The sequence below is a fragment of the Lepidochelys kempii genome, chromosome 8 (assembly GCF_965140285.1).
Source record: "Lepidochelys kempii isolate rLepKem1 chromosome 8, rLepKem1.hap1, whole genome shotgun sequence".
NCBI lineage: Eukaryota > Metazoa > Chordata > Testudines > Cheloniidae > Lepidochelys > Lepidochelys kempii.
The window spans coordinates 70,720,647-70,737,495 of NC_136387.1; the positions used below are offsets into that span (position 1 = coordinate 70,720,647).

At 39.8% G+C, this 16,849-nt stretch overlaps 1 protein-coding gene across 16 annotated transcripts in view; it reads right to left on the bottom strand.

The window, feature by feature from the left end:
- Nucleotides 1-16,849, bottom strand: part of LOC140916039 (putative ferric-chelate reductase 1) — a 139,168-nt gene that overhangs the window by 101,104 nt on the left and 21,215 nt on the right. For 12 of the 16 annotated variants that reach the window (XR_013636183.1, XR_012160382.2, XR_012160384.2 and 9 more), the window contains exons 9-15: nt 14,450-14,563; nt 9,320-9,432; nt 5,613-5,699; nt 4,188-4,285; nt 1,998-2,056; nt 320-463; nt 202-227 (exon numbers count right to left, since the gene is read on the bottom strand). Coding sequence is in view for 4 of the 16 variants with exons in the window: in XM_073356931.1 (XP_073213032.1) it covers nt 202-227; nt 320-463; nt 1,998-2,056; nt 4,188-4,285; nt 5,613-5,699; nt 9,320-9,432; nt 14,450-14,563 (641 nt within the window). In the remaining 12 variants the exon portion in view is untranslated. The remainder of the gene's footprint in view (nt 1-201; nt 228-319; nt 464-1,997; nt 2,057-4,187; nt 4,286-5,612; nt 5,700-9,319; nt 9,433-14,449; nt 14,564-16,849) is intronic. The other 4 variants (XR_012160386.1, XR_012160378.1, XM_073356932.1 and 1 more) reach the window with 1 other exon arrangement.

Consider the following 16,849-nt stretch of genomic DNA (forward strand, 5'->3'; position numbering starts at 1 on the left):
TCTATGAATGCATCTTCCTGCAGCACCCTGGGTTTTGTGTGGTGGTTTCCTATTTGAGTATTGACTCAGCTTTACTCCAGTTAACTCAAGAGATCTGACAAAATCACATCCCATAGTGATGCAAAACTTATTTTCAGCAGTATGAAAAATAAAACATTTTACACCTTATTAATGTTTTAAAATGTGTGATATCAACATTACCTTCCTATGTGGATCTTCATATTTCGCTGAAAAATATAACCAAGAAAATTATGAGTCTTCATTTTACTTCTTGCCTTTGCTAAAAGAAAAACATTTCTTCATATGAACTGTGGCTGACCTTTACCTTTCTTTTTCAACCAAGCATTTGCATCAAGCATTATGTACACTAATGCCTCCCAACCTACAAATCCTCCCATAGTTTTGACCATCCATCGGCTGGGAGAGGGGTCAAGCATCTGCAGTCCGAGAAATATGACAGCAACTAAAGAACAACAACACAAAGCAACACACACTTGATATAAAACCATTGATCATTCTGGATTTCATTCACAATTTCAATAGACAGTTTCATTTTTTAAAGTGTGATTGTTTGATCTGCAAATACTATTCAGAAGCTTGGAAAGCAGCATTAGTAATGGTGATGTAACCCACTAGTAGGTGTGTTTTACAGATCCTCTGTGCCCAATCTATGGAGGATATGAATCAGGTACAGCTCAAGCTGTAGAAACTCCTGCCCCCGCCCCCCATTTAATTCTCTGTGTGTCAGCCAAGATGATATGCTGTGAAAGCAGATAGTTAGCTCCTGACCTCAGTGCTTTGATCCTATGGAGATTGGTGAGGGCTTGGTAAGTGAATGCCACAAGTGGGGTCTCAGTGGCAGGGCACTGCACTTGGAAGAAAGAGAGAAGAGCTGATGGGAGTCTCTTCTTTATTCAGGAAAGCACTTAAGCACTTGCTAAAGATCATCCCCATTCAGGATTTGTACTTAACTTTAAATGCTTGATTGGAACTTAAACATGTGCTTAAGCTTATGTTTGTGCTTAAGCACTTTCCTGAATCAGGGCCGGACAGCAAAGGGGTTGGGGATTCTGTTCTCTTCCTGGCCACCCTTCTTCTTTAGTAGGGCAAGAGTAGCAGCACCAGCAGTGGGAGCAGCAGTACCTGGAATCCACACCGGGCGACATCAGCAGTAGAGAGGACTCCTGTCTTAGACTGTGTCTGCCAGGCCAACTTGGCACTTTTGGCTTGACAGTTTGGATATGGTGCCATCAGCATTGCTGATGTCAGCAGAAAACAAATGCCGAGTGGCTTGGGAATCAGAACCAGAGCAATGAGGAGAGGAACAAAAATGGAAACTGACCAAAAATAAATGCTGTCTCAGCAAGCCTGCACTCACCACCCTAGTCCATGTGATTGGATGCCTAAAGCACTTGAAGTTATGTTCAAGCCCCCTAAGTGCTCTGGGTGCAGCATGGGGAGCCAGGGCATGGGGAGAAGGATGGGTGCTTCCTGCCACAAGGGCCCCCCGCCACACACAGATAATAATGACTCTTCTATTTCCAGTTCATGGGACTCCCTACCACTCCTGACTCCCAGTAATGGCCTTGTGAGGATGACGTGTACTGGACATCAAGTAACTGAACTATAACTCTGATGAGAACTGTGGTAGCATTTCACAATTGAATTATTTCATATTTTAGCCAAAACTGACAACTGGAAACTTTCAAAGTTTTTAAATGAAAAATTTTCAGTAGGAAGCAGATACTTTTCACAAAAAAGTAATTTAATCAAAAAACAATTTTTTGTCAAACACAGTTTTGATTAAATTTTTTCAGCCAGTCCTTATCCCAACTCCCAGATCTGCCTCCTCTGAAAAATTGATCAATAAGATGAATAATATTAAAAATGGAATTGTAAACTCAGTTTAATAGTTCTAGTCTGAATATATGGGCATGCCAAAGGGGACTCTGTAGTAGTTATAAGCACATTATTTAAATATTAAAACAACAACTCACCAGCCAGGACCTTTATGATGAAAGCATTTAGAGCATGAAACCAGTTAAAAATAAATCTCCTGTTGGTATAATATAAAAGAACAATATTTAACACATCATTTCTGTGACAGCAGTGTGATGTGGTAAAATTTTACTTCACAAAGAAAAACACAGACAACCAATAACATGCCAGACAAGACTTTTGATCATTTTTCAACTGAACCCCAGGAAAGAAATGGCAGATGGCTCACATAGGAGGGATTTGCCTGTAGAGAACTGCAAAAGGCACTTCTCATTTAAAAAAAAAATTGTTTTTGCAGTCTGTTACTGAATGCTTGTTATGCTGTATACAAGAAGTAACCTTTTCAAGATCCTCTCACCTTCCACTTTTTGCAGTTTCCTTCTGCTGCCCTCCTCATCCTCCAGGATACACTCACGCTCTTTCTCTTTACCTCCCAAAGATTGCGCACTTGCCTTTTACAATCTGATTCCAAATTAGAGTTCTTACCTGCTAGGTATTGGTCGAGAATGACCAGGGTCTGATAAATCCATCACAACTTACTTGTTGTGACCCTTAAACTTCCCAAGACTCATTGTTCTCTCAAGTGGATAAAAAAAAATTAACACTCCCCAAATTTCAAGGGTATCTGAATATGGAGTTTTGGTTCTGACTCATCTGTAGTAGAAACATGTATTAGCAAGTGTGGACTGAAAGAGACCTAATGCAATGAAGTGAGATGTCAATTTTTTTGTAAGTGAAAATACAAGACCTGATGAATCTGAGCTATCATTCCAACTTGTGGTTTGAAGTGAATGAGTCAATCAACACACTTGTCAAAATCTTTTATGGATAAGAAATAAGTTGTTGCAGATCCTAGAACTGAGAAGGCTCACAGAGCTCTTTGGTCAAAATGAAAACTAATATGACCTTGTATCCAAAGGTAGGTACACTGATGACTACTTCAGCTACCACCCATTAGCATTGCTTAAAACAGTGACTTCAAAATCTTGGGTAAGCTGCTTTCCTAACATCTAGAAGCAATCATCAGTCATGCAATAGCTTGTTAATTCTGCATGGGTTGGATTTGTCAGAAGGCGGCCATGGGCAGATCATGCGCACCACTTGTTCTAGGGAGAGGCCACTGTAGTAGCAATCTGAGTTTAGGGGTTATGTTGCCATAGCTCTTACCTGGTCATGTAGAAGGGTAAGGGAGAGTCAGACCCACCTTAATCCCCTGCTCATATTGAGACTCTGGCCACATTGGAAGGGGGTGGGGGCAGGGAGGGCCTTCTGATATTGATCAGCAAGCTGGCATGGAGGAGCAGAAAGGTACACAGAATGGGACAAGCCGCACTCTCCAGACAGTGTGGCGGAGAGGAAGATCATCCTCAAATAGGGGGAAGTATCTTACTGCCACCACACAGACCATGGGTGGAGCAGGGGAGGATTTTTTTAATTGGACTGATTTCCTTTCCCTTCTTTTTAATATAAAAAGAAGGCTGGTAAGACTTAGTATTTGTTTCTGCTGCTTGGCTTTTAGGGTTATTTTGTTTGTTTACCATGTGCTAAGTCTAGCTTGCCCCCCTTGTTTGCTGGAGGACCTCCAGCTGTATATGAAAAGGGTTGGGTTGTTGCATCTTTAACACAGTCTCTTTTTCTCCAGAATAGTGAATTAGTCGTTGAGTTCTATAGGTCTTCACAAAACCAAACAATAAGTGTTTTAAACGGTCTCAGTGAAAATCCCTTCCCCTTCCCTCATTGACTCTTGTGATAGCAGCATTCCACTCATTCTCCATTCAGCCTTCCAGCATAGACTGGATCTGAATTTCTAATAGCAAAAAGTAGCAGAAAACACCCACCAAACCCCAACCATACAAAACCCTGATGTAGGTCACCTTTAAAAGTGAGTGGAAGTCATAGGGACTACACGCCATAGTAACTACACTTCTTTCTATTTTGTTGCAAAGAAGCCCTGCGTAAATCCTAGAAGTGAGCAGGTGGATTCAAAGGACTGTCTCCTCATGCTGTGGCACACTTCTTTGCTCCAACTAACTTCCAGCAAATCATCCCCTCATGATTTGGCTTCAAAAATCCTACATACAATATGTGCTCCAACGTGATAGACCTACAGAATAACAACCTTGTAAGTCTTTTATATAAATGACCCAGGTTTAAAAGTCCATTCTGTTGGATCACTTAGATGTATATACCTTTTACTTTGAGGAGAAGGCCGAAAAAAAGCTATCACTGGTTGAAAGAAAGAAAGAATCATGACAATGCATCCGATGACAGCATGGGCTTCTGCATCCTGTGGAAGAGAACAGCACATAGCATTGATGTCTGGGATTTGGTTTCTTCATCGCTGCTTTTAAAGATGTTTCTTGACAGCTTAGGGCTGAATCATGCTCTCAATTATACCAGAATAAACCTGGAATGACTCCACTGAAGTCAAAGAAGTCACTCCAGATTTATTCTGGTCCAATTGGAAGTAGAATCTGACCCTTAAATTTTACTATAAATCCATCAAAGGGCCAGCGTATAGTAATGAATCTTTAAATTTATTTTTCCTTGCAGAAATCTATAGTTTTAGCTCCACATTATGTAAAGTATTGAAATAAGTTCCACTCTCCCCCACAAAGATGGGGTAATGTAAGTAAGAACAATAATAATCAGAATAACAATCAGAAGGTCTTATCCTAACCCTTTCCCTTCAAACTTTAGGTAATACTGATTATGCTGAGCAGCATTTTTTGTTAAAGAAAAACTGTGTTTTGATAGGAAAAAGTAAAAATAGGGTCATGTGTTACGGTATGTTACGTGGCGAGATAAAAAAACATTACAGACAGGAAGTTAGGTAAGTAGCTATATGGCTCTGATCCTGTAAAGTGATCTGCATGTGCACACCCTTACTCCCACAGCAGTCCTATTGCCATCAGTGGCACTCTGCTCAGCAGTAAGGAGTGACGTAATCCCTTTGCAGGATCAGGACCTGTAATTACAACATGAATTACACAACCTGGATTCCAGATCTGAAACTTCCCAAGGTTGTGAGAAGTTCTGATTCACAGTAATTACGTAGATAGCCCCATCACAGATGTGACATTTGGACACAAACTTTCCGAGAGTTTCAGGGATTCAGAGGGTTTGGCTCCAGGCCTCTGATTCAGGCTGATCTCTGACAAGAATAAGGTAAGCAGCTTTCCAGGATAGGGAAAGATGGCATGTATATAGCTGAGATGTGAAACAAACAAGGAGAGATAAGAGGTGACAGAACAGGTAGAGAAATTACTTCATCAGCTACTCAGTACATCATAATGGCAAGAAATAAATAAAGGGGATCACAGAATTATAGGGTTAGAAGGTACTACAAGGGTCATCTGTCTAACCTCCTGCCAAAATGCAGGATGTATTGTGTCTAGAATATGAATGACATGAGAGATTATATTGCATATGAACAATTTTCTTAAATTAGCAAAAGGGCATAACAATCTAACAGCAGTGGGTTATACACTGGAAGGTCTTTAGTGAAACACTCAGTTCTGTATTTACATTTGAAGGCACCAAAACGAGAAGGAAACGTTTTCTATAATGTGTGAACCAAGAAAGTTGGTGGGGAGAAACTGGGTAAAACTTACACTAGCCCATCCCATTGCAGCTACAAAGGCCAGTATGAAAGCAGTTATTGTTTCTGCGACGGTTATCACCATCAGAGACAAATGAATCTAAGTAAAAACAAATTACAGGTTATTAAACTCATCCACAGTATATATTAATGTGTTTGTTGTCTTGTTGCAATAGTACAAGTTGAAGAATTATTATGTTAGTACACAACTGAAAAAGTGCACAGTTTGTTAGATATTGGAAATTTGTAAGATCTTAATATGTATGGTTAGAGACAAAGTTGGTAAAGGTTCACTTAAAGTGATGAAAAATATTATTCTATTTTTGCCTTTGATCATCCATTGATTCATTCAGCTTCACATATATGTGTGTTTTATCTGAACATAGAATCTCTTTCATTTTTTAAGGGCACCACTAGAAGACAGTGTATTGGTTAGTGTTTGACAAGTAGCTACTTTATAAACAGTTTGCAAAATGTCTATCTACAGGTCAATGAATTAACTCTTTATTACCAACATTTGAATTTCTAGAAAACTCTACCATACAGCAGGTCACATGATTAAGTAGCAGAAATAGAATTCTTGCGTTCACCCGCCTATCCCAAAATAGCTGTAACTAAAATACTTCTTATCAAACCAAGGGCTTACATTTAGTTAATTAATAATTTCAGAAATCTACATAAAGCAACAGGAGAGAACTTTGCCTCTGAGGAGGAAGTAAAGATACCAAAAATGGTCAGCTCACTTTCCATTACGAGCAAAGGGGAAAGGAGAAAATAAAATGCTATGCCGTGGAGTATGTTACATTCAAAACTAAGGTCAACATTTTCCCATCAATGGGAGTTGTGGAAGATCAATTCTGAACCTCTGAAAATTGGGTCAGTAATTATGTGGTAGATCCATAGCTGGTGTAAATTGTCGCAGCTCGTTTGATTTCAGTGGAGCTCTGATAATTTTCACCAGCTGAAGAACTGCCCCAAGATGTCTAACTTTAGGTACCAAGGGCCCCACGGATTGTACACCCTCATGCTGAAGTCACTGGGACTATCTGGGTTGGAGCTTTCCTGGGTGAGTAAGGGTGGTACCATCTAGGCCCTAATTAGAACATTTTGCTTTAAGTGAGCTCTGTGAAACTGAAAACTGTAGTGTGAGAAACCAAACAGCTTAGTCCACCTGGTGAGATCCCCAGCTGCCGGGAGACAGGGAGGAATGGGGTACAGTTCAGCTGCTATGGTACTCTTTGTAAATTTTATATATTCTCTGTCTCCATCTGCTGATAGCACTATGTAACAACAACATCCTTGGTTAGCATATCAGGTTCTGAGGCAATTCAGTCTACTCAGCAAAAAACATAGCTAATGATGCTTCTATACAATGTTCAAATTATCATCTTCATCTCCATGTTCACACCATGTCATACATATATACCCCAAGCAATGCACTGGGCACCTTTATGGTTTCAAGATGTGTATGGTTTTCTAACCAGAGAAATACTTTTTGACTGCTATGTCAATTGCATGAAAATAAGCATATTTCTGTCTGCACCATTCTCCAAAAAAGGGAAAAATTTGGGTCCAATACACAGTAATATCACCTAGAATGGGAGTGTCAAATTCATTATACAAAGAAGGCTGAATTATGTTTAACTGTGCTCCACAGCAAGAGCCTACAAATTTAGGGTGATATATTGGCCTTGATTCACGGCAGATCTCCCACTGATGACAACTGACCATTTGGTGTACAATTGCTAAATTTCTATGACAATCATGGTAACTACAAGTGCAAATTAGGCATGAGATGGCATGGCTACCTTTGAAAAATATGGGCTTAAGTGCCATTGTTAAGCTTCAGAAACAACATAAGTTAAATAAATAGGGCAGTTCATGCCTGTCTTAGCTGCCATTTCAGGCTGACTAGAACAGCACTACATTGTTCTGCATTGGGAAGACTATCTTCTCAATCACATGGACTTGGGCTGGGAGTTCCATAGACTCCTTTGAAAAATCCCAGGTTATGAACTTATTTTTTTAATGACAGGTTTCAGAGTAACAGCCGTGTTAGTCTGTATTCGCAAAAAGAAAAGGAGTACTTGTGGTACCTTAGAGACTAACCCATTTATTTGAGCATAAGCTTTCGTGAGCTACAGCTCACTTCATCGGATGCATACTGTGGAAACTGCAGAAGACATTATATACACAGAGACCATGAAACAATATCTCCTCCCACCCAGGAGAGTGGGGTGGGAGGAGGTATTGTTTCATGGTCTCTGTGTATATAATGTCTTCTGCAGTTTCCACAGTATGCATCCGATGAAGTGAGCTGTAGCTCATGAAAGCTTATGCTCAAATAAATTGGTTAGTCTCTAAGGTGCCACAAGTACTCCTTTTATTTTTTTAATGAAAGCTTCCATTCTCAAGAATCTGAATCTACCATGAACATCAAATAAATACATTCAGTGGTCAAGCGTCTGACCAACACCCCTGGTATTAAGAGATCCTCCAGGATAACAGCTTCTTGCGAATCATGTCAAGTGCGTGCATCACTCTGAACACTCCAGGCAGCACAGTCATTGTGTACTAATTTTACTACACAGAGGTCTATTGCATCAAGGAGGATACTTTCAATGAGACTTCCCATAGAACTGCATGACAATCTTTTGATAGCAATACCCTCCATTGAACATTTGTGAATAGCCATAACTTAGACACATGAAATACAAAAGAATTTATAACAATTCAGCTAATAGCTGTGGTCAAACCACCAAATTAAGGCAATAAATTCAGAGCTTGTTCTTAACTTCCATGTTTGTGATGAGGCATTACAAGTCATGTGGTGTCTAAGATGACCCTTTTAAATTTATCAATAGTGTGGAAACTCAAACAAAGTTTTCGTTAACAATGATTATTTTACAACTTCTTAGATCCAAGTTTGACACCACTGCAGGAAAGGGAGGCAAAGGTGGTTCTAAGCTACCCTGTTATACCTTCTCTGACCCTGAGAGCATATGGGTGCAAAAAAGGTTCCCCAGCAAAAAAAATTAGAGCAGACACAGAGCTGCTAGAGTGCACTGTCATCCAGCTCTACCTCCTCACACTACTGACATGCCTTTTCCTTACCCTGGAATAAACCCTACAAAAAAGAAGAGAGCAAGAGGTGTAAACTGGCATTCTTTACATCATGCAAGAACTTTCCTGTGTTGACCTTTTACTTCCTAAAGCGTATTGATCTAATTTTCTCCTTCTCGTTGTTAACCAAAATAATGTCATGCATATGATTGTAATGTTCTGTAGTATTCAACATTGTTTAAATATTCTCTTCAAACATTAGAGCTGGTCAAACTGTTCATAATGAATAATATTTGCTACACATTTAGTCTCTTTGTAGGGTAGTGAATCTTCTACTTTGTTTTGAGTGCTACCAACCCTGATTTTTGTTAATATAGTCATTTTTCATAACCATTTACTGGATATAAAAGTTCCAGATGTTTTTTCTAATAAATGGGATGACCTATGCATTTTGTGAGTGTGTGTGTACACATACTTCCCTTTGATCAGTTATTGTTTAGAAACGGTTTCTCCATTTTCACTGCAAAATCATAGAAGAAATAGAGAAATCAATCTTATCAGAGTTTTTCTTTTCACTTGTTTGCCCATTGTATCATTTCATTTTGCCAGTGATGCTGTTATAGTCATTGATAGTTTTTGTTCCATTTATTTACATACCTGAAACCAAATATCTTTGCCAAGGAGACTTTTTCTGATGGCATTCTTCAAATACCTAGCAAATATCATTCCTATACTTCCTGTGGTCATCCAGGCAATCAGCATCAGGGCCCCTTATGAAAAACCAAGACAATGAATAGAGGATATGTTCAAATTCTGAACAGTAATTCCAATCCACTCCTAATTAAAAACAATCAAAATCACACCTTCAGGCAGTACTAAGCAAGCAGAAAACAAAGGCAAGTGTATTTGTGTTAGCACTATAATGCTGCACTTCAAGCCTGATCCTACAAGGTGCTGAGCACTCTGGCCACAATCCAGCAAAACACTCAAGAATGTGCTTAATTAGAAGCATGTATGTAATTCCATTGACTTCAGTGAGACTGCCCAAGTGTTTAAAGTACTTTCTTGGATAGAGGCCAGGCTAATCAGGTCTTTCCAGGATTGATCCCTAAAGGATTCTTTCTTTTAGTGTAATTAAGCTAATGTGCTAACATTCTCTCTCTCTCCCTCTCTTTCTTTCAAACTAAATAATAAACAACTTGTTTTTAATTGCTAAGAGGGAAGTCCCACATTTCTGTTTCTTCAAGCAATAACATAACAGTATTATTAAGGCTGTTAGAGAGAGGTGTGTAACAGAACAAACTTTATGTTAAATGTTAATAATATTCCTTTAACACTGAAACTCTCATACTAGGGATTGCCTACACAAACAATTAGACTGCAGAAAGCTGTGGTTTGACTCTAGCCCTCACTAACCCGCTACAGTGTAATTTTGTGTTCCCTGGGGATGGATGTTAAAAATTCATTAGAACACTTTGATCTAGTATTCTTTGAAACAGGACTAAATCAAAGCGCATAGGCAGACTGTTAGTTCACATCAGCAGCATGCATACAAACAGTTACACTGCAGCAGGCTAGTGCAGCCAGTGTCTCACCCCAGCTTGGAGTAAATGAAATGTTTGCGCAGACAAGCCCTAGGTCAGAGGCAGATAAAAATGAGGCTTTACAAATTGTCAAAAACTCTAGTTCCTTCAGGCTGCATTTGTAGCCAAATGGCTTATTTTGCAAAGGTGGAAACACAGTTCGTCTCTAGAAGTCAGGGACTGGTATAAAACTTATCAGAAATTGCAGCCCTTGAAAAACTCATACAAATAATGGCAAGAACTCAAAAAGTTGCAGGATTGATGCACTTTCTTTTAGTTACAGACTTCGCTATGCAATTGTATTTTATATACAAGTCTTTACTCCTGAGGGAATTCTGCGCCACTGTGCAGAATTTTGCAGAAATTAACGTGCACGCAGAATTTCCTTTCCCCCACAGAAATGGGCTGCAGTGCTGCTGGCTGCCACTAGGGGCCACTGGATCCAGCAGAGCCCAGCTCACACATAGAAGAACTGCTGGGGGGAAGGAGAGGGAGCTCGAGCAGTGGTTCCCAAACTTTAACAACCTGTGAATCCCTTTCACGAAAATGTCAAGTCTCGTGAACCTCTTCCTAAAAATGAATATTTCCTGGGATTTTCTCCTTTACCTGAGTATAAATTATAAAAGCAATGATCTTGGAAATATAAAATTTGTTTTTATGACATGCTTATGACACTATTTATTATTAATGATTTATCATTCCAGTATTTTTATTACATTATGAAAATGGCAACACTCTTCCAAGATCTCAAGTTCGTAGCTTGTATCACTTTGAATAAGCCTGTTATAAGACAAGGCTTCTATGTTTCATCAAGGAGTATCAGATTTGAAACAAAATGAAAGTATTTAAGAAGCCAACTCAAAGTGTTCCTCCTACACAAGCATTCAGGTCTTGAGCAGTCCGGGCAAACAACGCACATTACAACAAAGCTTAAACTTGTTCTTCATAATAATTTTAAAAACAAAACTAGCTGCCTATTTAATTTTAAAAACAGCAAAAAATATTCACCTCCCTTTCCATTTCTTATGAGGAGTCTTGTGTGTCTGTATTGTTACAGACATACTTGTTGACAGGTATTTTGAAATAAATTACCAAGATAAATATTATGTAGCATTATTTTGACAAATAAAATTTGAAGAATTTTTAATTTTTTGGCACAGATGCCCCCAGGAGTAACAAGTGTAGCTGATAAATGAGTCACCTACTGGGTCATTATACATTTCTTCTATCTCTCTCTCTCCCTGAGCCCTGAACCCTGGTCTACACAATGGGAGGATCGATCTAAGTTACGCAGCTTCAGCTACGTGAATAACATAGCTGAAGTCGACGTACTTAGAACGACTTACCATGGTGTCTTCATCACAGTGAGTTGACTGCTGCCGCTCCCTCATCGACTCTGCCTGCGCCTCTTGCGGCGGTAGAGTACAGGAGTTGACGGGAGAGCGCTTGGGGATCGATTTATTGCGTCCAGACTAGCTGCGATAAATCGACCCCTGCTGGATCGATCGCTGCCCGCCAATCCGGTGGGTAGTGTAGACATACCCTGAGTCTCTGTAGGGGGATCTCTCTCCTCTCCCTGGTACTCTCTTCTTTTCTAAGCCTCTCTCTTTATAGCCATCTTCTTTCCTATACTAGACACACACAGCAGTGATTTTTACCTGACAATGTCGCAAAATGTGTGTCTTTGTTACTCTGTAAAAATGAAGAAAGATTTAATAACAAAAATCTAGGTGATTAATATGACCAGGTAAATTATCATGCAAGAACCATATAAATTTTCCTGAGTTTTAATCCAGCTGTACAGTTAATGTCCAGAACTGTGCCATTCCTAGGAAACAGTTAGGTATCCTTTGTTGTAAATCTGTTATTGTCATATTTTGTAATATATTGAAGATATTCTGTACAGAGAAATCCCAGTTGTCAAGATCAAAGCTCTCTGTGGAGCATAAACCAGAGAAAGCAAATGTTCAAATATACGGATTTTAGATATTCCAAAATCTATTTCTATTCTGTATCTTTTAGTTGAAGATTAATCTTTTTTAGCCTTAATGATTGCACTTGATCTTCCTTGAAACATACTGGAAGTGTATTATATACACCCTTTAAAAACTACTGTGCTCTATATTACAAAATATTTCTCCTGGAAGTAAAACTATCATGCTATTTTTGAAAGATCACACAAGAAAGATCAGATTATGAATGAGATTTGGAAAATTAAAGGTCATCTGTTGTGTGGTGGAAAATCAATTTTCAAATTTTGTAGATCACTGTAAAATAACTCATAACTGATACAGAGGGTTAGCAACTGTATAATATGAATTTTCATCTAAGTTTCCTGTATGAGTTCCTGCTCAAATTTATTTTGTTATTATTTAGCCTTTTTTATTGTGTCAGCTGCAGAAGATAATTACTTCACATAATATAGAAACAGACCTTCAATAAAGCCATGCTAATTTACACCTGCTGAGGATCTGGTTCACTACGTGTGTGTGTGCAGTGTATATCCACCCCCCCCCCCAGACATGTGGAGATAAATACCCATGTGATAAATTAGAGAATCATATGCTCAGTTGCAGAACAATATAATAAATAAATGCATTATGCACCTTTGGCTTCCTCTCCTACCCTCTTCCGCCCAACTCAGTAATCCATCTACTCTAGAACGTATTCTAGCAATCCAATCCACTGAGCAACTTTAAAAAATGGCAGCTGTTTCATCATAGAATCATAGAATATCAAGGTTGGAAGGGACCTCAGGAGGTCATCTAGTCCAACCCCCTGCTCAAAGCAGGACCAATCCCCAATTAAATCATCCCAGCCAGGGCTTTGTCAAGCCTGAACTTAAAAACTTCTAAGGAAGGAGATTCTACCACCTCCCTAGGTAACGTATTCCAGTGTTTCACCACCCTCCTAGTGAAAAAGTTTTTCCTAATATCCAACCTAAACCTTCCCCACTGCAACTTGAGACCATTACTCCTTGTCCTGTCCTCTTCTAACACTGAGAATAGTCTAGAACCATCCTCTCTGGAACCACCTCTCAGGTAGTTGAAAGCAGCTATCAAATCCCCCCTCATTCTTCTCTTCTGCAGACTAAACAATCCCAGCTCCCTCAGCCTCTCCTCATAAGTCATGTGTTCCAGACCCCTAATCATTTTTGTTGCCCTTCGCTGGAGTCTCTCCAATTTATCCACATCCTTCTTGTAGTGTGGAGCCCAAAACTGGACACAGTACTCCAGATGAGGCCTCACCAATGTCGAATAGAGGGGGACGATCACGTCCCTCGATCTGCTCGCTATGCCCCTACTTATACATCTCAAAATGCCATTGGCCTTCTTGGCAACAAGGGCACACTGCTGACTCATATCTAGCTTCTCATCCACTGTCACCCCTAGGTCCTTTTTCGCAGAACTGCTGCCTAGCCATTCGGTCCCTAGTCTGTAGCTGTGCATTGGGTTCTTCCGTCCTAAGTGCAGGACGCTGCACTTATCCTTATTGAACCTCATCAGATTTCTTTTGTCCCAATCCTCCAATTTGTCTAGGTCCTTCTGTATCCTATCCCTGCCCTCCAGTGTATCACCACTCCTCCCAGTTTAGTATCATCCGCAAATTTGCTGAGAGTGCAATCCACACCATCCTCCAGATCATTTATGAAGATATTGAACAAAACCGGCCCCAGGACCGACCCCTGGGGCACTCCACTTGACACCGGCTGCCAACTAGACATGGAGCCATTGATCACTACCCGTTGAGCCCGACAATCTAGCCAACTTTCTACCCACCTTATAGTGCATTCATCCAGCCCATACTTCTTTAACTTGCTGACAAGAATACTGTGGGAGACCGTGTCAAAAGCTTTGCTAAAGTCAAGAAACAATACATCCACTGCTTTCCCTTCATCCACAGAACCAGTAATCTCATCATAGAAGGCGATTAGATTAGTCAGGCATGACCTTGTCCTCCTTCTCCCACTCCATCCCTCTAAAATAGGTAAAATTCAGTCCAGCACCAGTGACCGATTTTCTACACATAAAAAAAAAGACTTTAAAGTCCAATATGATTTGAATCTGCAGAACTAGAAATAGGAGCCTTATTTTATAGGAAAGGATGTGAGTGTGAGCATATCTATAAAAACATACACTTTCCCCCTTACAAGGAAGGGATGGATAGTTGATTCATCCAGTTACTTTCTTTAAAATATTCTTACCGTGAGCCTTAATAATAGAAGGTGTAGAACTGGTGCCACCTACTGCTTCATAGCTTGAAATGTTCACTTTCTGAGGAGTGATAAAAGGTGTCCTAAGATGCTTCCGTATCTGTCCTGCAAACATTAAGCAACCATTATTCAAGCTATTGGGCTCTTTAAAACAAATGAAGAAATAAAAAGGTTATTCACTGGCCAAGAGTAAGCAGTAAGTATTGAATTTGCCTGAATACATGCTGGCACATCCTAGGAACCAAGAATGTGTGTCACAACAGCAGCTTAATATTTTTATTTTGGCATGTCTCCTCCAACAAATCCCTCAAGATGAGGCTTTTTGTTTCAGGTTTAGATTTTCTTTTGAATGTTTGTCCACAGAATGCTAGGAGAGCCAGAAATCAGTTTCATGTCTACGGGTTCACCTCAGATTTGCTACTTCCAAATAATAAATATTATTCATACACTTATCATCTCTGGCATTTGCAGAACATGTAGCCCATGCTATCAGAGTTGTTAACCATTTTATCATTTGTTCTTTGCATATAGAATGCTTAGACCAACATTTACAAACTTGGATGCTTAAAGTTAGGCTTCTAAATCCATATTTATGGAATTAAACAAATAGCTTAATTTTCAGAGGTGCTGAACCCCTGAAAAAAACCATTGTAGACTAGGGCACTGGCCACACTGCAGGATCAGACCCTAAATTCATATTCAAACTAAAGTACTTTGGACTGGATTTAAAGTTGATTTAGGGTGGCCAAATAAATGTCTGTAGTGATCTTTTGGAGTCACAGTTTCTTCTGCAAATGCAATGTCATTTGTTCTAATTTGTCACTGTTTCTTGGGATTTAACTACAAAATTACTTTTTATTTTAATACAAAAATGAGAGATTTAATAGAACTACAGGAAGGCAAAAGGATCCATGTTGGCTGATTCACCTGCAGAGTTGGAATCTTAGGGTGTGTCTACATGGTGGGGTAACGTGCACTACAGGGGTGTGATTACTGAAGCACACTAATGTGTTGGGCATTAATTTGTCCATGTAGTCCCTGCTATTATGCACTGAATGTTCCCTAGGGCACTTTGATGTAGTAGTGTTTTAAACAGCACTATGTTAAAGTGCATTAGGAAACTTTTAGTGCACACCAGCAGGGTCTACACAGATAAGTGAGTGTGCAACACGTTAGTATGCTTTAGAAATCACATCCCCTGAAGTGCACATCACTGCACCAAATAGATAAGTGCACAGTGGCAAAGCTTATACAGACTGCAACAAACCTTTCCCCAATCCTCAGCACAAATATTTTAATAGGCTGCGTTAATCATGATGGCAACAGAATGAGCCAAATCCTGAACCATGCCAGTATTTAGCACAGTTCAGGAAGGTGGGCACAAAATCGGTGCCTTAAAGCCTCCTTTACACCCCCTATTTCTGTCCTGTCCTAGTGCCATTGTCCCCTCAACATGGCAGCCTCTGAGCCCTTTTTAAGCTACACCTACCTGTGCATGGTCTAAAAGGGACGTTCTAATAGCTGGGATAATAGAAGTGCAGGGCTCCTTTCCCCAGCCATGACCCCTACATGCCAAGGGTTAAAGAGGAAGGGAGCATAGAGTCACTATGGGAGCTCTAACCCACCAATGGATTTTCCTGTACCCAAGAGGATTGCTGAGTGGAGCCAGATAAGCCAGACTTCCAATTGCTTTGCATTGCCTGAGTGGCACAAAGTCACTGGAGTGTAGGAAAGGTTGGGTCAATATTTCTTTATATTTTTGTACATATTTTAACCCAGTAGCATGACTCAGTATGTACGCCCCTGGAATGGGACTCAAGAGTCCTGGGTTCGATTCCTAGCTGTGCCACTGATTTCCTGTGTGACCTTGGAAAAAGAATGAGGAGTACTTGTGGCACCTTAGAGACTAACAAATTTATTTGAGCATAAGCTTTCATGGGCTAAAACCCACTTCATCGGATGCATGCAATGGGTTTTAGCCCACAAAAGCTTATGCTCAAATAAATTTGTTAGTCTCTAAGGTGCCACAAGTACTCCTCATTCTTTTTCCTGATACAGACTAAAAAGGCTACCACTCTGAAACCTGTGTGACCTTGGGTAAGCCACCAAATTCTACTTCCTCTCCCACCCTCTGTCTTGTTTATTTAGACCATGGGAAAGCAACCTATGGCACGCGTACCAAAGGCGGCATGTGAGCTGATTTTCAGTGGCACTCACACTGCCCGGGTCCTGGCCACTGGTCCGGGGGGCTCTGCATTTTAATTTAATTTTAAATGAACCTTCTTAAACATTTTAAAAACCTTATTTACTTTACATACAACAATAGTTTAGTTATATATTATAGACTTATAGAAAGAGACCTTCTAAAAACGTTAAAATGTATTACTGGCA